Source organism: Mustelus asterias, chromosome 17 (assembly GCF_964213995.1).
Source record: "Mustelus asterias chromosome 17, sMusAst1.hap1.1, whole genome shotgun sequence".
NCBI lineage: Eukaryota > Metazoa > Chordata > Chondrichthyes > Carcharhiniformes > Triakidae > Mustelus > Mustelus asterias.
This window is the reverse complement of record NC_135817.1, coordinates 87,483,252-87,509,237: the sequence shown is the minus strand read 5'-3', so window position 1 is coordinate 87,509,237 and position 25,986 is coordinate 87,483,252. Positions and strand designations below refer to the sequence as shown.

The 25,986-nt window shown below is 45.7% G+C and overlaps 1 protein-coding gene across 3 annotated transcripts in view; it reads left to right on the top strand.

The window, feature by feature from the left end:
• gbe1b (glucan (1,4-alpha-), branching enzyme 1b) overlaps positions 1–25,986 on the top strand; it is a 580,146-nt gene that overhangs the window by 481,438 nt on the left and 72,722 nt on the right. For all 3 annotated transcript variants that reach the window (XM_078233069.1, XM_078233067.1, XM_078233068.1), the window contains exon 13: positions 16,961–17,145. In XM_078233069.1, coding sequence (XP_078089195.1) covers positions 16,961–17,145 — 185 coding nt within the window. The remainder of the gene's footprint in view (positions 1–16,960; positions 17,146–25,986) is intronic.

Genomic DNA, 25,986 nt, shown 5'->3' with positions numbered 1-25,986 from the left:
CTTTCAAACTTCAAGCAAGGACAGAAGGAGAATTCACAATGCTTGGGGTGTCCTTCAATCCAATATCATCGATGTCTGCAAAGAGACACATGGATTTTCTGTCAGGAAATATCAGGATTGAATTGATGCAAATGATCAGGATATCAACGGACTGATTGGTCACAAGCACAGGACTGTCAGTGCCTGGCGGAACGCTCCAAGCAAAAGCAACTGGCTTACCAACAAGTCAAAGCCGAGGCGCACCCATAACATGAAGAACATGTGGCCAGGCAAGGCAAAGGAAACTCACCACCTCACTGACATGAATGTTACCTCACTGCCACCGAGACTATTTATGGCCCAAGACCAGCTCCTCTGAGGCCTAATGACAGGGGATATCTGATCAAGAAAAGTGAAGCTGTCAACGCTTGTTGGAGGGAGCATTTTGAAGACCCTTTCAATCAAGAATTGATTGATGAGACCAAATAGGTCTCATCAACCATCTTTGCAGTCATGGAAAATAATCCTTGTCACCACTGAAGGATAGCTAATAATGATAATGATAGTAAGGGCTAAGGGGTTCGAGATGTATGTCTGGGTTTTTTGTGGCCCTGTGTGTAAATGGGAGTGTTTCAGTTGGTGTTGTTCTTTGAGGAGGAAGGTTTCCTTGGAACACCAGTAGGTTTGACATGTGCTGGCTCAGGAAGCCATTTGAGTTGTCTTGGTCTCAACATCCCGGAAATAATCCTCGTGAGTTCCCAGAGGTGGATATCTACCAGGTTTGTGTGGTGGCTCTTGAGGCAGGTTGAGCAGAAATGGTCTGCTGTTGAGTAGATCAGGACGAGTGAAGTAGCAAGTGTTGCGTTTCTCTGCCCCAGGTGGTGCCCATCAGTTTCTGTATCAGATTCACTCTCGCGTTGACCTAGGCCCCGGAGTGCTGGAGGTGTTATCAGTCTCTCAATATACGATTGAAGGTGATGCTGAGGTTTTTTGGTGTTGGGTCATGGGTAATTTGTTTGCCTGGAAGACAGTATCTGATCTAAGTCTCCATTTTCTGAACGTGTTTATTGAAGAGGTAGAGAGCACAGTACGAGGCTTTAGGTGACAGTGCATGGGGTAATATTTTTCTCTGCTCCAGGCTTCATTTTTAGATAACAATTGCGGAAGCTGTTTCCCTCCCACATTGTAGAAGATGAAGTTCCCTTGAGCAACTGCTGAGGTAGAAGTATAAAAGCAACAGGCGATACTGTTTGGGCATGCCTTTTATCATTGCCAGTGTATTGTTCTGTCCATGATTTATTACATTCATAGTGCTCGTTCTAACCCACTAAGTCGTGCAGCTCCAAATATTTTTTGTGATGTTGATTGAGGAAATAAATATTTGTCCAGGACCCCGGGATGAGTTCCCCAGCTCGTCATCAAGATCAGGCCACAGCATCTTTTACATCCACGGAGGGTACCTCTCCTGTCTGAAAGTGTTTGCATAGCTTTACAAGACTCCTTTTAAATCTTAATTTGCTTTACTGAACTCCATTTGATTTATGTATCCTTGTCTTCCCACCACTTTCTCTCTCGCATGCACACATGCGCGTGCACACACACACACATACACACACATGCGCGTGCACACACACACACATACACACACATGCGCGTGCACACACACACACACACACATACACATACGCACACACACTATTCCCATCCTCCATGAGGAAGGGCCAGGAGAAGGTAGTTGAGGTTATCTTTCGAGAATCATGTTTGTTCTAAGTTGTGTATGATCTGTTAATCGTTCCAATGCAGTCCCTTCGCAAACCTCCCAGCCATATTTCATTATTGATCTGTTCACACTGCAATAAGTTCCGAAAATCAATAGCTTTATATATTCTGCAGAAGGATGCTGGGCTTTCTAAAGCTGCTGCTGATTTTGATCTTCCTCGGGTTTGCTTGGCTATTATTTTTAGTTAATACAAGTTCCTTGCCTTGGCTTCCACACTCTCCCTCCCTCCCTCTCTGTCATTTTACTTTGGCAAGTCAAGTTTTAAACCTTCCGAACTTTCCACTTGAGATTTCTAACCTAACTAACAATGTTTAGGACTGTTATAGATTTAAAATTATCTCTTTTTAATAAAATAATTGTTCACATATTAGAGCATTCTGAGAAATATGATTTAATTGGTTAGATTATAAGGATATAATAAATGGGAATTGGAGTAAGCTGTTCATCCCCTCCCACGCAGGATTGTGGATGGTCTTCTACCTCAATGTCCACTTTCCTGCCCTATCTTTGATTCCCTCGGGTACAAAAATCTATAGATCTCAGTGTCAAATATACTCAACGGCTGATCATCTACCACCCTCCGGATTCAGAACGCCAAAGATTCACAAGCACTCACTCTTAATTGCAAGGAAATGCAGCAGTCAATTCTTATTCTCATTTTATGACTCAGAGTCAGATGAGAGTCTTTTCGTATCTAGCATTATGGAAACTGTTTTCACTGGCCCGGGGGTGGGGGGGGGGAGGGGAGGGGGGTTGCTGTTGGTAACTAGGAACTTAATTAAAAAAGTAATTGGCAAAAAAACCAGGGGAGATGACACATTTGTTTATGTACAAGTTGTTGTGATCTGGGTGCACTGCCTGAAAGGATCGAAGATATTCAATGGTAACTTTCATCAGAGAATTGGATAAATACTTGAGAAGAAGGAAAGAGCTAAGGAGTGGGATTAATTGGATAACCCTTTCAAAGTGTAGGCGGAGGCACAGTGAGCCAAGTGATGCCCTTCTGTGATATATCATTCTGAGACCTATTTAGATTGTGCCCCTCCAGTCCCATGCAGGACATTGGCTCCAATCCATCACAATCTCTTCTGCTGCTGCCAGGTAGTGTCTCACTCTCTAGGAGGTCCTCCCTAAATGTACTTTGACAGGTCTTCTTTGGCCATTGTCTTGTTCCAGCTGGGGGTGTATACTGTACTGTCACGCTGGCGGGGCATGCGTCTGGGAGGCAAAATCCATGTCCTGCCAGCACCAGTCTCTTACGATGTCCTGCAGGCGCATCTGACCATTCTGTATCATTGTATAATACTCTGAACTCTCATTGTTGTAGCTTGTGTCAATTGAGAGAATCGAGAAGCTGAATTTCTAGATGTCATAGTTTAGTAGGAGTAACATAATTCTATTTTAGAGATAGTAACATTGAGTGCTTTAACCCTTCTTAAAAACTTCCAAACTGACCCACAGGAAAATATGGCAGCCATTTTAAGATAATCCTGGGCAATAAGAATTTCATTACTCTGCTCCCCTCCTGATTTATCTTGACCAGTTACCCACCCCAATAGGGTGAAAGGCCTTTTCAACCAGCTTGGAAAGACGTTGGAGGGGAAAGATCCAGTTACTGGTCTACACTGAGAGCAGCTAGGAAAATCAGTTAGGCACGATATCATGATCAGCAAGTACCAGGAGCTAGGAGCTAAATTTAAACAAACTCATAGCACTGGGAAAAACGTGCCCTCTATACCTCCCTCCACTTTCTTTCCATTATTGTCATCTACAGGCTTTTAAAACCCAAACTTGGTTGCATACGCTAGGTCCTCGAGTAGCAATTTCATATTTCCTAGCCTTGGTGGAACTTGAGCTTTTCTCAGTCGTATATAATTTTATATGTCATCAGAATCCTTACTAAAGTTTTAGATTTTTCACCAATTAATTTCTGGGCTGTGGGCATTGTTGTCAAGGCTGCTATTTATTGGTCATCGCTGAGATTGAGGGCAGTTAAGAGTCAGCGATGTTGATGGGACCTTGGAGTCTCATATAGACCAAGACTGGGTAATGATGACAGGTTTCCTAAAGGGACGCTTGTGAACCAGTTGGATTTTTAACAAATCAAGAGCTTTCACTGACAACAACGCCCTAAAATGAAATTTGTTAAATGAATTCTATTTTTTAAGGCTATCATTGGGGGATTTCAGGCTCTCGGAGCTACTAGCATAACAATAATATATTACTGTATCCTTGCTTGAAAACAATTTGCTATTCTGTGATAGATTGTGGATTCATTTTCCTCTGCTGGACATCTCGAATTCACTGTCTCAGGAGTGCAATTAATGAAGTGCAGAGTGCTTTCCTACATACGTAATCTTCTCTGGCTTCCACTTTTGCATGTCCTGATAACTGGCTCAGCATGCTTGAGGCATTGGATCCCTTCAGTCTCTCAACTGACCAGTGGCAATAAATCTCCCTCCCCCACCTAGGAAAAATCAAAGTTTGTCACTTAATTATAATTGACCCCGTTGGGTAATAAGCATGTTTCAGTCCATAGTTTGTCCTCTTCTCCTTAATCTCCTGAAGGTAGTTTCAGACTTGCGTCCTTCTAATTGTGAATGTTATTGGAACAGTGAATAAAATAAATAGGTTCCTCGTTATGTTACTGTTGGTGGACTTCAGATGCTCAGATATTATCCAGGGCACTGCGTGCAGTCCTGATCAGTATAACAGAACACAAGATCATAACTAATAGCAGGAGTACGTCATTCTGTCCATGAAACCTATTCCACCATAAGAGGTCTCACAACACCAGGTTAAAGTCCAACAGGTTTATTTGGAATCTCAAGCTTTCGGAGTGCTGCTCCTTCATCACGGGCTGTCGGAGCGCTGCTCACCCGATGAAGGAGCAGTGCCCCAAAAGCTCGTGATTCCAAATAAACCCGTTGAACTTTACCCTGGTGTTGTGAGACTTCTTACTGTGCTCACCCCAGTCCAACGCCGGCACCTCCACACCCTGTTCCACCATGGCTGATTTAATTGTGGCCTTAGTTCCACTTTCCTGTCTGCCACTCTCGCTGTTGCATGAAGGTTGTGCAAATGGACAGATTTAGGAGGTAAACATGTGACTGAAGAGTGTTGTGGGAAAGAGGTCATAGAATCCCGACAGTGCAGAAGGAGGCCATTCGGTCCATCGAGTCTGCACTGACTCTCCCTCTGACAGAGCATCTCACCCAGGCCCACCCTCCTGCCCTATCCCCATAACCCCACACATCTTGGGACACTAAGGGCCAGTCCACCTAACCTGCACAACTTTGGACTGTGGGAGGAAACCTACGGGGAGAACGTGCAAACTCCACACAGACAGCCACCCAAGGCTGGAATCAAACTTAGGTCTGTGCTGCCCTAAAGTGTTACCCTGGGTCTCTGGATTACAATGACAATATTACTGCGTCACTGCCTCCTGTCCTATGTTCAGGGCACTAGCACCAGTATTGGGGCAGGAAGGAACCACACCATTGGGACTGTTGGCTGCACCTGGGCTGGGACAAGGGTCTTGGTGGATAGAGTAAATAGGGTAGTCACATTTACTTTCAACTAGTAAATGAAGTTGGGGGGGGTGGGTGGTGGGGTGGGGTGCGGGGTGGTGGTAGGATTCTGGTGGAAAGGTGGTATAATTAATTCTATATTAGTATAGATTGGTATCTGATGGTTGACATTGACATGGTGGGCTGAAGGGTTTCTGTTGTGATTACAGTGTATTTTTAAGAAATATATATATATCTGTGTCTTGTAAGGGGTATGTTTAAAAGTTAGCTCTGTTTACAAGGTACCAATTTGTCTGAGAAAACATGCAGCTCCATGCTGACAATCCAGGATAAAACTTGATCTTAGCCAATGGGGTGTTTGTTTTAACCTGAATTAATGCACTTGTGTTTACTTGGGGTTTTCCCTTGTGGGTTCAGAGTAGGGTTTTGATTAGGTTGATTGACAGGGACAGAGAATGGGCAGAGCTGAGCTGCAGGAGAGCTGTTTGTTTTTGAAACCGTCAATTACTGCTGGGTTCTGAAATAAGCAGGAGGTGGCTCTGTCTCTCCCTCCCTCTCTCTCTCTCTCTCCCCAGAGGTGTTTAAAAAGTTCTCGGACTGTTGCCAAGTACAAGCGTGTAATCTGGGGGTTTTCTGACTGATTTTGAAGAGGAGTTTAAATCTAAAAGAGGAATATTGCTTAAATTGGAACTAATAGAGAAAGGTTAGCAACTAAGAATTGTATCTTGCCATGTTAGAGAATTCTTCAAATGTTAAATGTTAAGCTAATTCATTTTTAATAGTTAAACAGTATGCTTAAATAAAGTTTGTTTTGATAAAAGTTTTTTCTTTGTGTCAATAGAATCACACCTGGAGTGAAACACCTTATCTTCACATTAATGCCAAAATAGCCAATAGTTGGGGTCCAGTTTAACTTCATAATATACCTTGGGGTTTCTGATCTCGCACCCTAACACAGTGCTGAATAACTCTATGACTCTAAATCAGAAGAAAGTGAGTCGAGTGCAGAAGAGAGCAAGGTTAATAAAGCAGAAGACTTTCTGGGCTTTAAAACTTTATAAATAGGGACACGGGGAAGAAAACAAGGTCTGCACAGAGTAAATAGCGATAAACTGTCCCCATTGGCAGAAGGATTGAGAACCAGAGGGCAAGGGTTAAAGTAATTGGTAAAGGAATCAAAACCAACATGAGGAAGAACTTGCACGCAGTGAGAGGCTGGGATCTGGGATGCACTGCTTGAGAGTTTAATCAGAAAAAATGGGCTTCCAGAAAACAATTGGATCATTGTCTGAAAAGGAAAAATGTGCAGGGCTGCGGGGTGATGGTAGAGAAATAGCTCTGGGTGAATTGCTTTCACAGAGGTCCAGCAGAGAAGACACGGCCGAATTGCCTCCTCCCGTGCCATTCCCAGTGTATATGGAACAAATCGAATGAATTCCAAGGACAAGTTCAGTTTGGAGGTCACCATTGCTGTGACTATCATCAGGGCTGAATATAGGCCATAAGGTCAACGGAAAGGATAGAGAACCTGGTCGGGAGGGAATAAGTTCAATAATGAGAAGTAAAAAGTCAGTGTAGACTCTATGGGTAGAATTTAGCTACAGAAAATAATTTAAGACTGAAGTGAGATTTGTGTCCAGGTCCCTGGTAGCAGCAGTAAATTGCAGAATGTAGATAAACAGAGATTAGATGAACATGTGGTAAAAGCAGAATGGTTTTAGTGGAGGATTTGAACATTCATATATAAGGGGAACAGTCATATTTGATTTTCCACGTGATTTTTTTTCATGGTAACAAGTCAGATTTAGTTAACACTGTGAAGGTGTGTGAACATTTATCTAATGATGACCATAATATGGTCGAGTTCAATGTTGTGTTTGAAAAGTAAAAACACAAAAACAACTACTGAAATTCTCACTAAAAGCAAATACCTGTGGATGCTGGAATCTGAAACAAAAACAGAAACTCCTGCAAAATCTCAACAGGCCTGACGGTGTGCGTGGAGAGAGAATCATCGTCAGAGCTAAAGAAAACTGGAAATAGGTTGAGGTTTATACTGTTGTGGGGAGGGGGGATGTGGAGCAGTAAGGGCTGAATGGAGGCTAACGAGAGGGATTGACAAAGATGTGATGAACAAAAAGACAAAGGGAATGGTGATCAGGGCTGAGAAGGGTGCTGATGGTGGCACAGTAAGAGATCAGAATTTGTTAATGATAGAACAAATGTGAGCAGTGTGACAAAGGACATCTTGAAACAGGTAACAGGTGGCCCTGGTGGGGAAATAATGGTAAGGGGGAAAAAAAGGTGGGAAGCAGAATAAAATAGGAGATGGAAAAATGAATCAATGGAAGAAATGAAAACGTGGATAAAAATAAAAATGGGGTGAAGGTGGGGGAGAGAGTTCACAATCTGAATTTACTGAATTCAGTGTTAAGTCTGGAAGGCTGTAATGTTCCTAATCGGAAGATGAGGTACTGTTTCTCCAGTTTGCATTGGGCTTCACTGGAACATTGCAAAAGTAAGAAGTCTCACAACACCAGGTTAAAGTCCAACAGGTTAAGCGTGTTGGACTTTAACCTGGTGTTGTGAGACTTCTTACTCTGCTTACCCCAGTCCAACGCCGGCATCTCCACAACATTGCAAAAGGCCAAGGATGGACACGTGGACAAGAGGCCGGGATGGTGTGTTGAAATGGCAAGCGACAGGAAGGTCTGGGTCCTGCTTGCAGACGGACTGAAGCTGTTCAGCAAAGCACTGCTTCACCTGAAATGAGTGTTTAGGCCCTTGGATGGTGAGCAGGGAGGAGATAAAGGGGCAGGTGTTGCACCTTCTACAATTGCAATGGAAAGTGCCATTGGAACTGGGTGAGGTATTAAGTATGATGGAAAAGTGGATCAGGGTGCCCCAAAGGGAATGGTCCCTGTGGAATGCTGACGGGGGAGTGAGGGGAAGATGTGTTTAGAGATGGCATCATGCTGGAGTTATCAGAAATGGCGGAGGATGATCTTTTGCATGCGGAGGCTGGTGGGGTGAAAAGTGAGGACAAGGGGGACCCTATCCTGGTTCTGGGAGGGATGAGAGGGAGAGGTGCTGGAGATGGGTTGGACAGAGTTGAGAGCCCTGTCAACTACAGTGGTGGGAAATTACAATTAAGGAAGACATATCAGCAGTGGCATCATTGGAATAGATGCGACTGAAGCAAAGGAACTGAGAGAATGGGATGGAGTGGGGTGAGCTATAGTTGAGGAAGCTGTAGGAGTCGGTGGGTTTGTAATGGGGACTGGTGGACAGCCTATCGCCAGAAAAATCTCGATTTCAGTAATCGGGGGTCACGCAGACTGTCCACAGTAAACTGGGCAAATTTGATTGTGGGTAAAACATCGGAAATCAGAAATGTCAGAAGACTGGCGCAGATACAGTGGGCTGAATGGCCTCTTTCTGAGCTGTAGCTTCTATCGTTCTGTGGATCAATGGGAGGTGTTCAAAAGAGCTTAACATGACTCAGAACCAGTTTATATTCTTAAGGAGGAAGAACTCTACTTGTCAAAAAAATGCCAGCAATGGACAACCAGAAAGATAAGAGACAATCGAAAACTAAAAGAGAAAGTTACGAGATTACAAATTTAGCACATGTCTGTAAAAGGATGCAGAGAGCAGCACATTGCATATATTGTTTTAGAAAGATCAGTGAGCTAAACCATAGAATTATAGAATGGTTAACCTGATATTTATTGTTGAGAAATTGTTAGAATCTATAATTGAGGATGGTGTGATGGAACAACATGCATTTTGTTTTAGTTTTATTTATTAGTCACAAGTAGGCTTGCATTAACATTGCAATGAAGTTACTGTAAAACTCCCCCAGTTGCCACACTCTGGCGCCTGTTCGGGCACACTGAGGGAGAATTTAGCACCTAACCTGCACATCTTTGGACTGTGGGAGGAAACCCATGCAGACCCGGGGAGAACGTGCAAACTCCACACAGACAGTGACCCAAGCCGGGAATCGAACCTGGGTCCGTGACGCTGTGTGGCAGCAGTGCTAACCACCGTGCCGCCCATTTGTAAAGGGCAGGCTGTGGCTGATGATCCTGATTGAATTTTTCAAAGTGGCTGCAGCAGTGAACAAGGGAATGTCTGTGGAAGTTACTTATATGGATTTTCAGCAGGCATTTGATGAAGTTCCTTCAACTAAAGTTGAAGATCATTCAATTCCAGCCTTGGGTGACTGTGTGGAGTTTGCACATCCTCCCACGGTTAGGTTGATTGGCCAATGCTAAATTGACTCTAGTGTCAGGAGATTAGCAGGGTAAATATGTGGGGTTGCTGGAGTGGGCCTGGGTGGGATTGTGCTTGGTGCAGACTCGATGGGCCGAATGGCCTCTTTCTGCGCTGTAAGGATTCTGAGTCTATGATTCAATGAATTGAAGAAAAGTAAGGACCTGGTTAGGAGGCTGCCTGAGCAAGAGGCAGTGGAGATTATGGATAATTGACAGATGCTGTAATTGGCAGGAGGTGTCCTGTAAGGATCTGTGTTGGGGCCTCAACTATTCACTATTTAATTAATCACTGAGGCAATGGGATGGAAAGCCACATATCTGAGTTTGCAAATAACACAATGTTTAACAGCATTGTAATCCCTGTAGCTGCAAACATAAAATTAAAAGATGTATTAATTTAAGTGAATGCAAATAGGTTTCCGTACAGGCGAATGTGAAATTACTCATTTCAGACTTTAAAAAATAGAACGGTTTACCTTCTGAATGGTGGAAAGCTGGAAAGAATGGAGGTCCAAAGAGACTTGTAGGTCCAGCCACATGGATTATTAAAATGTCATGGACAGGTACAGAAAATAATGCCAAGGGAATGCTGCCCTCGAGGCCGAGAATACAAGGGGGTAGACACCTTGCTTCAGCTATAGCTGGGCCACATCTGTGTTCAGCACTGCTTTCAGTCCTGGGCCCTGCAGCTTAGGATAGATTGGCCTCCGAGCTTAATGCATTATTAACTGGAGTGATAGCTTGACACCCCGTGGAGTGGGGTGTCGAGAAGAGTTACACAAACTCAGATCAAAGCAAAATACTGTGGATGCTGGAATCTGAAACAAAAACAGATAAATGCTGGAAAATCTCAGCAGGTCTGACAGCATCTGTGGAGAGAGAATAGAGTAAGAAGTCTAACAACTTGGTGTTGTAAGACTTCTTACTGTGTTTACCCCAGTCCAACGCCGGCATCTCCACATCGAGAGAGAATAGAGCCAGCATTTCGAGTCTGGATGACCTTTTATCAGAACAGCTGAGATTTTCCAGCATTTTCTGCTTTTGTTACACAAACTCAGGTTCTTTTCCCTGGAATTTAGAAGATAAGAAGTGATTTAATCCAAGTTTTCAAGACAATCTAGAGAACGGATTGATAGAACTATTTCTGCTGGCTGGGATAGAGAATCTGAAAATTAGACCCAGGCCATTTGGCAGTGAAATGAGGAAACATTTCTGGACACAAAGGGAGGGAGGGAGAGATTCGTAGCTGTTTTCACAAAAAGCAATTGATACTAAATCAATTATTAATTTGAAACTGAGATTGATCAATTTTTGTTCAGTTATTAAGAGAAACAGGGCTTAGGCAGTCGGTTTAGTTGCAGATAAGCCGTTTTCTTATTGAATGATTACAGCGGTTTTGAGGGGTTAAGTGGGTTGCTAAATTATCCTGTATTCCTTCTATAAGGTGGTTTGGAAGGAATGAGTCCCGGAAATGCCCTGTTCAGATGCAGATGTTTTGCATCGATTGCATAATAAGCAGAAGCCGTGCAGAATGAAGATGGATAAAGAAAAATCTCTGACACTGGAAATCACATCCCAGCAGAAACCGCTGCAAATACATAACAGCTCGATCAGTTCCTGAAGGAGGGCTACAGGCTCTGTCCTCTTTACCTTCCTGCACAGCATCCTCCTTCGCTGTTCCATTGCACCCCCAGCCTCTTCCCCCCCCCCCCCCCCCCCCCGATACATTTCCACATAAAGAAACAAATAACTTGTAATTTGCAGGATTTTCAGACCTGGCTTTTCAAGTGCCTTCACAATCAATCAATTAATTAATTACATTACATAGAAACTAGAATCAGGAGCCGGCCATTCGGCCCTTCGAGCCTGCTCCGCCATTCATTTTGATCATGGCTGATCGTCGAATTCAATATCCTGATCCCCCCCTTCCCCCCCATATCCCTTGATCCCTTTAGCCCCAAGAACTATATCTAATTTCTTCCTGAACATTTTGGCCTCAGCTACACTCTGTGGTAGTGAATTCCACACATTCACCACCCTCTGGGTGAAAAAATTTCTCCTCACCTCAGTTCTAAAAGGTTTACCCCTTATCCTCAACCTATGACCCCTAGTTCTGGACTCCCCCACCATTAGGAACGTTTTTTCTGAATCTACCCTGTCTAATCCTATTAGAATTTTATAAGTTTCTATGAGATCCCCTCTCACTCTTCTGAACTCCAGTGAATATAATCTTAACTGACTTAATTAATCAATCATGATCTTATTGAATGGTGGAGCAGACTTGATGGGCCGAATGGTCTGTTTCAGCTCCGACATCTTATGGTCTTATTTAAAGTATGATCACTGCGTTTACATCGGCAATTACAGCAGCCAATTTTACCCACAAGGTTCAGCAAATAGAAAGGGAATATTTAACTGTGCAGTTCATTTTTCATCAAATAAAAACAGAAAATGCTGGAAATATTCAGCAGGTCTGGAAGCATCTGTAGGGAGAGAAATGGAGTTAGTGTTTCAGATGGATGACCTTCCATCAGAATTCATCCTATCGGAGAGAAGAGCAGAATTCCTTCAAGGTGGGCATTCCTGGAAGAGAGAGGCAGGGTAATACACAGCAGGATGCTGAAGGCCTGAAATAAAAGGATGTTGATTGTGTGTTAAAAATTGGGCAAGGATTCCCTGCTCCCCATTAATTGACATCCATGAGATCTTTTACATTCAACTGAGAGGGTACACTTGGCCTCGGTCTAATGTCTCATCTAAAAGATTGCACATCTGGCAGTGCTGCACTCCCTCAACATTGAGTTGGAAATGCTAGTGTGGATTTAGTGCTTGAGCTGCTGTTCTCTTGATTCCACAGTAAGGTGAAACCTACAGAGTATTACGTTTGATCAGGGTCACTGACTCAATATAGACAGTGGACATTCAGATCATTTGTTTATCCATTCATGCAATGTGGGCATCGCAGGCTTGGCCGGCATTTATTGACCATTTCTAATTCTAAGACCATTCCATTCCATTTCTAAGCGGGCGGCACGGGGCACAGTGGTTAGCACTGCTGCCTCACAGCGCCAGGGACCCGGGTAAGATTCCCGGGGGCACGGTGGCACAGTGGTTAGCACTGCTGACTCACAGCACCAGGGACCCGGGTTCGATTCCCGGGGGCACGGTGGCACAGTGGTTAGCACTGCTGCCTCACAGCACCAGGGACCCGGGTAAGATTCCCGGGGGCACGGTGGCGCAGTGGTTCGCACTGCTGCCTCACAGCGCCAGGGACCCGGGTAAGATTCCCGGGGGCACGGTGGCACAGTGGTTAGCACTGCTGACTCACAGCACCAGGGACCCGGGTAAGATTCCCGGGGGCACGGTGGCACAGTGGTTAGCACTGCTGACTCACAGCGCCAGGGATCCGGGTTCGATTCCCGGGGGCACGGTGGCACAGTGGTTAGCACTGCTGCCTCACAGCAAGAAGTCTCACAACACCAGGTTAAAGTCCAACAGGTTTATTTGGTAGCAAATAAACCTGTTGGACTTTAACCTGGTGTTGTGAGACTTCTTACTGTGCTTACCCCAGTCCAACGCCGGCATCTCCACATCATGACTACCATCGGCCTCACAGCGCCAGGGATCCAGGTTTGATTCCCGGGGGCACGGTGGCACAGTGGTTAGCACTGCTGCCTCACAGCGCCAGGGATCCGGGTTCGATTCCCAGGGGCACGGTGGCACAGTGGTTAGCACTGCTGCCTCACAGCGCCAGGGATCCGGGTTCGATTCCCGGGGGCACGATGGCACAGTGGTTAGCACTGCTGACTCACAGCGCCAGGGATCCGGGTTCGATTCCCGGTGGCACAGTGGTTAGCACTGCTGACTCACAGCGCCAGGGATCCGGGTTTGATTCGCGGCTTGGGTCACTGTATGTATGGAGTTTGCACGTTCTCACCGTGTCTGCGTGGGTTTCCTCCGGATGCTCTGATTTCCTTCCACAGTCTGAAAGACCTGCTGGTTAGATGCATTAACCCAAACAGGTGCCGGAGTGTGGCGACTAGAAGAATTTCTCAGTAATTTCATTGCAGTGTTAATGTAAGCCTCACTTGTGACTAATAGATAAACTTTAATTGTCCTTGAGAAGGTGGTGGTGAGCTGCCCTTTGTTTATTCTCAAATAAAATAAAGTTTATTTATTAGTCACAAGTAAGGCTTACATTAACACTGCAATGAAGTTACTGTGAAATTCCCCTAAAAACAGAAAATGCTGGAAATATTCAGCAAGTTTGGAAGCATCTGCAGGGAGAGAAACAGAGTTAATGTTTCAAATGGATGACCTTCCATCAGAACTCATCCTATCGCAGAGGAGAACAGAATTTCTTCAAGGTCGGCATTGCTGAAAGAGAGAGGCATGGTAATACACAGCAGGATGCTGGAGAGCTGCACCATTGCAGTCTCTGTGTTGTAGGAACACAAAGTTCTGTTGGTGAGGGAGTTCCAGGATTTTGACCCACCGATGGTTAAAGAACAGCGATATATTTCCAAGTCAGGTTTGAAGTGTGACCTGGAGGGGAACTTGCAGGTGGCGGTGTTCCCATTCGCCTGCTGCCCTTGTCCCTCTAGTTGATAGAGGCTGCAGGTTTGGAAGGTACTGTTGAAGGAGTCATGGTGAGTCGCTGCAGTGCATCTTGTGGATGGTACACAACTGTTTATTGCTGATGGAGGAAGAGAATGTTCAAGGTGGCGGGGTAGGGGTAACAGGCTTCTTTGTCCTGGATGAGTTGAGCATCTTGAGAGGAATGAAACATAATTGAGCATGAGACAGAGTAGAAAGAACAAGTGAACCTGCATTATCTAATGGTGCTTTTCTCAATCCCAGAGTGCTTCAAAACCAATGAAATACTCCTGAAGTGTAATCACTGTTATCATGTAGGAAATATGGATTTGTGCATACAGGCTCCTGTAAACAGTAATATGATGATAACCAGACTGTTTTTGTTTAACAGCAAGAGACAAGATAAAGGAACCTGTTTCAATAAAAACATTCATTTATTCGTTGTATCACACAGTTGGTGATGAGCTCGCAAAGCAAGAAATTTTCCATCTCAAACAAAAAACACGCAAGTCACTAATTTTCCATTCCCAGTTGTTGATGCTCCTGTTTACAGCCACTTAGCCTTTGAGTTCAGCGTTCAGAAGGTAGCTTAAGAGCACTAGAATACAATATAAATAGCACGCAATTACAAAACACTCTCTCCTCTACTTTTTCAATCAAGCTGCCTTTTAAAACCATTTTATTTGCTGAGTGAAGTGCTCCATCTGCCGGAGCTTGGTATGGATGGCACACCATCATCCAGTAATTGGGCTGGGCTCACTTAGGATTCCGTAGGGTGGCACGGTGGCACAATGGTTAACACTGCTGCCTCACAGCGCCAGGGATTCCGGACTCGGGTCACTGTGTGGAGTTTGCACGTTCTCCCCGTGTCTGCGTGGGTTTCCTCCGGGTGCTCCAGTTTCCTCCCACAGTCCAAGGATGTGCGGATTAGGTTGATTGGCCATGCTAAATTGACCCTGGTGTCAGGGGTAAATATGTGGGGTTACAGGAATAGGGCCTGGGTGGGATTGTAGTCGGTACAGACTCGATGGGCCAAATGGCCTCCTTCTGCACTGTAGAGATTCTGTGAATCGGTTAATTAAAATCTTTGATGAAGAGTTCCCCCCAGACTCGAAACGTTGGCTCTGTTCTCTCTCCACAGACGCTGTCAGATGTGCTGAGATTTTCCAGCATTTTCTGCTTTTGTGTCAAAATTGAATTCAGCTCTGGGTAACATCTCCTAAATCGTGCAGAAATGCAAATTGCCTGTACCCCTCTGTGCTCAGAATTACATTCAGATTGTGACCAGAATGTTGTTGAAACTAGCCAATACTGGGAGCCAAGTGTTCATCTACTCATTAACACCAACAGTTTGTATTTAATCCAGAATGTCTTGTGGTGAAATACACGTCTGTTCTTTCTCTTTATTTTGTCCCTTTGTATAAATTCATTGAATTAAGTTGTTATTTAATAGTCTGCCTTAAGCACTGCACCCCAAATAATGTGAAAATGCTCATGTAAGTCTTAAACTTGGTGTTGCTGGATTTTAGCAGGCAATTCATTTTCAGGCTTGTATGACATTTCACTTTGTGCTGTCTCAGTGCTCACATTAAGCCATTTAAAATAGATGAGGTCACCTTGACAATTAGATGAGTGGTGGAGGTTGGAGAATGTCACACAAACAAACTAAATATTTGTCCATTAATATTCCCAGCAATGCATTTCTAAATCTTTTTGCCAGCTAATTGACAGGTAAGGTTTCTTGCACAAATAAAACCATTTTTTGCAGTTCAGGTGGCAGCCCACTGCCTCACCTTAGTGGCATGCACCTGCCACACACTGGACACTTGAACCATCCATAAATTCTCACCTTTGACTTGATTTCAATGAGGTCTGTTCACTCTTAGCCCGGCAGCTGAAAGAAAGGATACCAGGAAATCGAGGGAAGCAAAAATTGCATTGATGTCGTGTCCTTCACGATCTTGCAACACTCTCAAGCACATTACAGTCAGTGCAGTATTTTTTGAAGTGTTGTCACCATTGTAAGGTGGGAAATGTGGCAACTCTGTGCACAGTGAAATCTCACAATCAGCCATAATACGTTAACTGAGGGATGAACATTGACCAGGGCACAAGGGAAAAAACTCCCCTCCACTGGCTATGGGACCTGTTACGGTAGCGGCACGGTAGCACAGTGGTTAGCACTGCTGCTTCACAGCTCCAGGGTCCCGGGTTCGATTCCTGGCTTGGGTCACTGTCTGTGTGGGTTTCCTCCGGGTGCTCCGGTTTCCTCCCACAGTCCAAAGATGTGCGGGTTAGGTTGACTGGCCAGGTTAGAAATTGCCCCTTAGAGTCTTGGGATGTGTGGGTTGGAGGGATTAGTGGGTAGAAATATGTGGGGATAGGGCCTGGGTGGGATTGTGGTCGGTGCAGACTCGATGGGCCAAATGGCCTCCTTCTGCACTGTAGGGTTTCTATGATTCTATGTTACATCCAGCTGCGAGGTTACATCTGCCTTGGTTTGATATCCAGTCAAAAAGATGGCATCATCGGCAGTGCAGAACTCCCTCAGTACTGCACAGGAAGTGTCAGCCTGGATTTTGTCTTGCAGCCTCCAGACTCTGACTTGAACCCACAACCTTGTGTCACCTCACACTCCCTGAACCATGGCGAACACTATGACATGAGCCAGAGAGGGATCCCCTGCCACAGTCTGTTTGATGCTGGGTGAGGGGACAGCTGCTTGGGAAACACAGCTTATTGTGTCGTTCTGCATTAGTTTTCAAAGCTTTCATCATTTCCTTTACTTGTTGCAGGCAATGAATTTGGCCACCCCGAATGGTTGGACTTTCCCAGGACAGGTAACAATGAAAGTTACCACTACGCCAGGCGACAGTTTAATCTCCTGGATAATCAGCTTCTTCGCTACTATCAGCTGAACACTTTCGACACAGACATGAACAAGTTGGAAGAGAAATATGGGTGGCTTGCAGCACCGCCGGTGAGTGTGTGCTCCCTCTCGATCTCGGGCACTCTGTCTCCCCCTCTCTGTCCCTCTTGTTCTCTCTCGCTCTCAACCTTGCTTTCTCTCTCTTCCTGCCCCAAAGAAGAATCATACGGACTGGAAACGTTAACTCTGTTTCTCTCTCCACTGATGCTACCAGACCTGCTGATTCTTCCCAGCATTCCTTTTTGTTTTAATTTCTCGTTTTGTTTGCTCTTTTTCTCCCCCTCTCATGTTTTCTCACTCCCTCTTGCACACTCTCTCATCCATTCATGCTTGCTCTCGTTCTTGCACCCTCGACCTTACTTTTGTTATCTCTCTCGTTCTATCTCTTGCACCCCTCTCTCTCTCTCTCTCTCTCTCTCGCTGTCACTCACCTTTCTCCCTTTTTGTCTCGTTCTCTCCTTGAGGGAGATTTTCCTCCTCCATCAGGACATTTGGGTGGTGAGGGAAACTGGGACAGGCACTGTTGAGGTGGAACGGGATAGTCCAGATAACTGATTAGTTACAGCAGTTCAACACCATCTCAGACTGCATACACAAGAGGATTTGAGCAAAGCAGGGGGGGGAATGAGAGTGAGACGGATGTTTGGCTTGCAGAGTGAAGATGATAACTTCAGTTAGCCTGACATTTGGTTGAAAGAAATTTAAAGAGTGATTGTGAAATAAAACTTCAAGGATGGTAATCTGCAGGCTGTGTGCTGAATAAGTTAAGGAGAGAAAGTTTAATAGGAATCAATCTCCTTCAATTATTCTACAAAAGATCGACGTGATGTGAGGGGAAACCCATTCTCCCAGCAATGGATAAAAGCAAACTACTGCGGATGATGGAATCTGAAACCAAAAGAGAAAACGCTGGAAAATCTCAGCGGGTCTGGCAGCATCTGTAAGGAGAGAAAAGGGCTGACGTTTCGAGTCCAGACGACCCTTTGTCAAAGATGACAAAGCTCCATGTGGATAGGGTAAACCGAGGAGGAATTAGACAATGCTGGCAGGGATAGGGGAACATCTCGCTTTGAGAATCTCGAGTGAGAGCAAGGTTAATAAAGCTGTTGCAATAGAAGCAGGGGCTTAGCTGAAATAAATATTGAAACGTTACTACAGGAGGAGAAATGGGAAAGGGCATGCCATGAGGCAGAGAAAGATAAAAATTCTGTTGTGGACAGGGCCGAGAGTTGTAAGAAGATTAAATGCAAAAAGCAGAGAAAGAGGCCTGAATCCCAAATAATTGGAGCTCGGAATATATGTGAATACATAAAACATTCAAGTCAAAATAGAAGAGTTAGAAGCATTATTAAACATAGACGGAAATTGATATAGTATTTACAATGGAGATATGGCTTAAGCTTGAACAGGATTACGAATTTAATATTCCTGTGTGTAAAATTTGCTCGTGAGAAAGGGGAAGGAAAGAATTGGGAGTGGTTTGCCTTCACAACTGAAGGAATGTATCTCGGTGCTAGAATGTAAAGGTATATTTAGGAGTTGTATTTATGTAGATTCTATCAGGATACAGAACAAAAACAAGGGCAACAGTACAGTTCTGTGGACAGAGAAGGCTGAGGAAATTCAACTCCTGGCTAACACGCATGGCATCACACACCTTTTTTCAAAACAACTAAAAAATTAAATGCAAGTCTCATCAACACAGGAGCCAATAATAAGTTCCAAATATGGCGAGATTCTCCTGAAAGACGCAACTGTGTCTGCACCCGTTTAACATTCCCGATGTGTTCCTGAAAAAGGCATGCAAAATGAAAATGACTTGCCCATAAGAAGCCATGAAATAAGGCTGGATTACATTCCTGACCTGTAAGTTCTGCATTAAAAACCTACTGGCAGTCTTGAACCTAACTGGCCCAAAAATCCTCTTACAAAATCTTAATAACATAAAACTCTTAACTTACTAACTCTTTCTACTGCCCGCTGACACTGGCGCCCATCGATCCCTCCACCACTCGCTCTCACTTGTCGTTTCCAACTCCCAAATTCTCGCTGTAAGCAAGGAAACGGGAAGCAGCGAGTGGGAGGCGGGGAGAAGGAGGGAACTGGTGAACATGTTGGCTGGAGAGGGAGCTGCTGACTGGGAGAGAGCAATGAGGCACTGTAAAGCGGCAGTTTTTTAAAAAGACTGGGCATGCATGGTAACCACGCTGAAACAAACGGTGAGGCAGCAATATTTGAGAATTCCCTTAATTTGCAAACTTCTAAAATTGTGTTACTAGAATGCACAATATGGGGGAGGGGGGGTTACGGTAGCACAGTGGTTCGCACTGCGTTTGATTTCTGGCTTGGGACACTGTCTGTGTGAGGTTTGCACATTCTTCCCGTGTCTGCATGGGTTTCCTCTGGGTGCTCCAATTTCCCCCCACAGTCCAAAGACCTGCTGGTTAGGGTGCATTGGCCGTGCTAAATTATCCCTCAGTGTACCCGAACAGGCGCCGGTGTGTGGAGACTTGGGAATTTTCACAGTAACTTCATTGCAGTGTTAATGTTAGCCTACTTGTGACTAATAAATAAACTTTAACTTTACTTTTACCTGTCTCAGTCAGAACTCCACAGTGCAGTTGCACCAGTTGGAGAACATCCCACAACATAGACTCAGGAGTGACACAGATATGATCCAAAGCTTGTTGAAGCAATAACTGCTGTCACAACCTCTGGTCCTGACAATATCCGTGAAACACACAGACACAGTGGCCTTAACACTATTTGTGAAGCTGTGGCAAAATGCAGAAATTCCAGTGACTTCAGGGATGCTATGAAGATCACAGTCGTCCAGGGAAAAAGACCAGTTGAGCTGTGAAAACTATCAGTAAGCAGTAAGTACTGCTCTCAACTGTTGGTTAAATCCTAACTAGATTTCATCTTATTCGCCTCTTGCCCATTGCAGAGGAGATTGTTTCAGAGTGACCTCCCATGTGCCAGAGGGACAACTGACATGATCTTTACAACACTCCAACTTTAAGAAAAGCACAGAGCACAACCCTTGGCACGTGGCTTTCATTGTTCACATAAAAGCCTTTGATTCGGCAAATCCGACTGCCCTTTAGAAGGTGCTGCAGTGATGTGGATGTCCAGCGAACTTCACAAAAATCATCTATCTCCCACAAGATGAGACACAAGCAACAGTTTTATGCAATGGCTCCATGATAGACCACTTCCCTGTCAAACAGGCATCAAACAGTGATGTCATTCCACCAACACTATTCCCAATCTTTCTTGCAGCAATGTTGCAATTTACTACTGGCAGGCTCCCTCCAGGTGTAGTAATAACCTATTGCACTGGTGGTAAATACTTCAACTACTGAAGGTTGAAACAAAGACAACAAGCACATCCATAACAGAACTACTGTATGTTGACAATGCACAGGTTCGTACTCATTCTGAAGAAGAACTGCTTTATTGGCGTATTCACCAAAGCCCGAGAGAACTTGGGACTTGCCCTGAACATGAGGCAGACCAAAGCTCTCTGCCCACTTAAACTATGTATACTCAATCCAATGTCTTCAATTGAAGACATTGATGGCACAGGAGGCGGCACGATGGCACAGTGGTTAGTACTACTGCCTCACAGTGCCAGGGACCTGGGTTCGATTCCCGGCTTGGGTCACTGTCTATGTGGAGTTTGCACGTTCTCCCCGTGTCTGCGTGGATTTCCACCGAGTGCTCTGTTTTCCTCCCACAGTCCAAAGATGTGTGAGTTAGGTGGATTTGCCATGCTAAATTGCCCCTAAGTGTCCAAGATGAGTAGGTTAGAGGGATTAGTGGGGTAAATATGTGGGGTTACGGGGATAGGGCCTGGCTGGGATTGCTGTCAGTGCAGTCTTGATAGGCCGAATGGCCTCCTTCTGCACTGTAGGGTTTCTATATTTTCTATGGATATTCATGGTGAAATGTTGAAAAATGGAGCTCACTTCCCATAAATTGGAAAGTTTGGGGGTCGGGTAGCTCAGTTGGCTGGACGGCTGGTTTGTGGTGCAGAATGACACCAACTGCAGGGGTTCAACTCCCATACCGGCTGAGTTTATTCATGAAGGGCCTGCCTTCTTAACCTTGCCCTTCGCCTGAGGTGTGGTGAACCTCCGGTTAAATCACCACCAGTCAGCAGTCTATGGTCATCTGGGACGATGGTGCCTTTATCTTTTACATTTATTGGAAGTTATCTATCTTAAAAAGCTGACATGAATGAAGAGGTACACCACCAAATGCAAAGTGCCAGGTCAGCCGATGCTAAATTAAGTATTCAAGTTTTCAAGAATCAACACGAAATTCAAGGCAGTGGTTCTTCTCAGATATCTCTTCAGTGCTGAAGCTTGGGCATCTGATAGACACCCCATATCAAGTCCATAGAATGACATCTTCCACCCTGTTTTAATAGGGTCAAGTGGGAGTCATGGAGAGGCGATGGCCTACTGTTATTATCGCGAGACTATTAATCCAGAAACTGAGTTCATGTTCTGGGGACCCGGATTCGAATCCCGCCACGGCAGACGGTAGAATTTGAATTCAATAAGAAATATTTGGAATCTACTGATGACCATGAAACCATTGTTGATTGTTAGAAAGACCCATTTAGTTCATCCAGGTCCTTTAATGTCCTTACTCTACAATGGCCTACATGTGATTCCAGAGCCACAGCAATATGGTTGACTCTCAACTGCCATTGGGCAACTAAGGATGGGCAATAATTGCCGGCCAGCCAGCGACGCCCATGTCCCACAAATGAATTTAAAAAATACAACACAGAACCAGGCCCTTGGGCCCATCATGTCCATGCTGACCATCAAATACCAATCCATAGGAATCCTATTTCCCAGCACTTGCTCTATAGCCTGCTGTACCTCGGCAATTCAAGTGCTTGTTCGGAGGGGTTGGGGGGATAATGCTCAAAGGGGGATGAGGATTTTGGTACATTTCCCGTAAATCCAGCAATAGCTCCAGTGTGAGACGCCTGTGTACAAAACCAGTGTATAAAAACTAAATCTCGATAAACGATATTGTATTGGAAATTCCAAGACAAATTAATATTAATTGTTAGTACAGGAAACACAGCAGACACGCACACTCACTCTTGCATACACTCCCCATTCTACTCTCTCACACACACCCACTCTCTTGCACATCACAGGTGCAGCATGTCATCCGCGCGCCTCCCCCCCCGGCGCTCCTCCCCCCCGGCGCTCCTCCCCCCCCGGCGCTCCTCCCCCCCCCGGCGCTCCTCCCCCCCCCGGCGCTCCTCCCCCCCCCGGCGCTCCTCCCCCCCGGCGCTCCTCCCCCCCGGCGCTCCTCCCCCCCGGCGCTCCTCCCCCCCGGCGCTCCTCCCCCCCCGGCGCTCCTCCCCCCCCGGCGCTCCTCCCCCCCGTCGCTCCTCCCCCCCGGCGCTCCTCCCCCCCGGCGCTCCTCCCCCCCGGCGCTCCTCCCCCCCGGCGCTCCTCCCCTCCGGCGCACCTGCCCACCCCCTCGCCTCCCCCTCTCCCCCCCCCCTCCCCCGTGGAGCCCTCCCCGTGGCGCCTCCTCGCCCCCCCGCGCGCCTCCTCGCCCCCCGCAACGTCCCCTCGCCCCCGCCGCACTGCCCCCGCGCCCCCCACCGCACCGCCCTCGAGCTGCCCCCCAAGCCACCTGCCCCCATGCCGCCTGCTGCGCTTCCCCACGCCGCCCCCGCGCATCGCCCCCGTGTGCCCCCTCCCCCCTGCGTGCCCCCTCCCCCCTGCGTGCCCCCTCCCCCCTGCGTGCCCCCTCCCCCCTGCGTGCCCCCTCCCCCCTGCGTGCCCCCTCCCCCCTGCGTGCCCCCTCTCCCCTGCACACTCTGTCACACAGTTAAACGACCATGAAATGCCATGAGTCTTACTCAGTAGAGGATTGCGAAAACCATTTTGTGTTCACCTAAATCCCACAAACAGCAATGAGGCACCAGACTGGATAACCCATGTTGTGATGGTTGAATCATTGGCCCAGGCACTGGAATCGATCCTTATTCTTGTTTGAGTTGCTGTAAATTATTCAAGTCTACCTGAATCACTAGAAACAGATAGTTTGATGTCTTTACTGAAGGGATCAAGGGATATGGGGGGAAGGGGGGATCAGGATATTGAATTTGATGATCAGCCAGGATCAAAATGAATTGCGGCTTGAAGGGCCGAATGGCCTCCTCCTGCTTCTAGTTTCTCTTGTTTAAGTGGAAACTTTCAACAATGCAGCATCCCTGCTGCATCACTCTCGATATTGTGATCAAACTTATAATGAGACAGAGAGAACGCAGCAAATATTTAGCACAGAATAAACCTTGAAGCCAGCCTTAATGCTGAGTTGCAGCAGCTCTGCAGAATGCACTTCACTCTCCGCAAGCCTGACGCTGAAGCTTGTTCTGAAATTCCCAACCTCATTCTGTCTGTTTACTCCCAAGTACTGGAAGGAATCTCTGTGAATACACTTCGTTTAATCGTGGCTGGAAAATAAAGCTGACGGTTTTTGAATTATAACATTATTAATTATATCTTAGCAATTTACATAAATAAATACCCAGCATCTGTTCCTGTTTTAACAGAGTTGGAATTTTATAATGAGTGCGGAATTGTTTCTAATAAAAAGCCCTCTCTCTGAGGTTTGAACTGGCCTCTGATTTGGACTGATGAGACAATTAGTAAGCATTCTTACTCACACAAATAGTGATGAATGGTGCCAACAAGTAGGTTCGTGAGCAGTCGCCTTCCTCCTGCCTCTGCACAGTCAATATCACCTCTTAGGTTTGCTTGCATTGATCTTGTAAAATAATTAGAATATAATAATAGGTGACTTGCAGTGCGCTGCTAGGTGATGTATTTAGGTTTCCCATTGCACAATCTTTCAGTACATTCACTTCTCAACAATTGCCATGGACTCCTGTCTGACCGCAGTGAAGTTCCGCGGGGATAAATGTGAACTGAGCACTTGCAGTTCTTCAGTTTCTCTCTCTGTTGGCTCAGTGGGCAGCGATCTTACCTCTCAATCAGATTGTTGGATTCAGGCTCCAGGTCCAGCAATGTGAGTACAGGCTGCCACTCCACTGCAGTACTAATAAAGTGCTGCACTGTCAGAGGTTCCATCTCTTGGGTTAGACCAAAGCCTCATCTGCCTTCCCAGGTGACGGAAAAGATCCTACGGCAGGACTCCAAGAAAAAGCAATGGAATTCTCCAAGGGTTCTGGTCAATATTTATCCCCCCATCCACATGACTAAACGGATTATTTGGGCAATAAAGTTTATTAGTGTCACAAGTAGGCTTACATTAACAGTGCAATGAAGTTACTGTGAAAATCCCCCAGTCGCCAAACTCCGGTGCCTGTTCGGGTACACTGAGGGAGAATTTAGCATGGCTAATGCATTTAACCAGCACGTCTTTCGGACTGTGGGAGGAAACCAGAGCACCCGGAGGAAACCCACGCAGACACGGGGAGAATGTGCAGACTCTGCACAGACAGTGACCCAAGTCGGGAATTGAACTGGGGTCCCTGGCGCTGTGAGGCAGCAGTGCTAACCACTGTGTTACCATACCACCATATCCAGTTAATGCAAACTTGCTGTGTGAAAATTGATTGCTGCAGTTTCTATATTGTCACAATGGCTACAGCTTGTTGGCTGTAAAGCATTTTGGGATGTCCTTGAGTTGTGAAAGTTGTTATATGACTGAATGCAATTCCTTTTCCTATGACCAAATCTCCATCTTACACTGTGACAAGTAACATTCACACCACATGATTGAGTGCCAGGCAGTGACCATCTCTAAGAAGAGAGAATCCAACAATCACTCCTTGATATTCAATGGCATTACCATCGCTGAACATTCACTATCAACATCCTGGGGTTACCATTGATGAGAAACTGAACTGGACCCAGCCATATAAATATTGTGACTACAAGCGCAAGTCAGAGGCTGGGAATTCTGCGGTGAGTATCAGTCCCCTTCACAAGGAAGATAGTGGTGTATTGGGAATGTCACTGGGTTAGTAATCAGAGGCCCAGGCTGATGGAATTTTAAAATTCAATCATGATTTGAAAATTACTCTTCGTAATAGTGACCATGAAACTATCATCAATTGTTATTGTCCTTTTGGGAAGGAAATCAGCTGTCCTTACCTAATCTGGCCTACATGGGACTCCAGATCTGAAGTAATGTGGCTAATCCTTATCTGCCCCCTGAAATGCCCTAAAAAGCCTCCAAGTTCAGAGGCAAATAGAAGGAAACAGCAAATACTGGACTTGCCAGCAAAGTCTACATACAATGAAGAAGAAAAAAACAAAGCCTGTCCACCATCTACAAGGCTCTCATCAGGATTAGGATGAAAACCTCTCCACTTGCCTGGATGAGTGCAACACTCAAGAAACTTGACACCATCAAGGACAAAGTAGCCCGCTCGATTGGCACCCCATCCACATCCCTTAAGCATTCAATTCCTCCACCACTGACACACAGTGGCAGCCGTGTGTACCATCTACAAAATGCACTGCAGCAACTCACCAAACTCCTTCGATGGCATCTTCCAAACCCAGGACCTTGACCACCTAGAAGGACAAGGGCAGCAGATGGATGGGAACACCACCTGCAAGTTCCCTTCCAAGCCCCACGCCATCCTGAATTGGAACTATTCACTCCAGAGTGTTTAATAGGAGAGAAGATACCAACTGAAGAGTGAAAGGATGAAGAGGAATTGGGGGAGGCAGAAGAGTGATCAGAGAACAAGGTTTGTAAGAAGGATTTTAGAAGTGGAAAGGAGTTGATAGGGAAATAGCCAGAGTCCTGGGGAATAGTGCCTGAAGACATGCCGATGTCAATCAAGATGGATCTTCGAAATATTGAAAG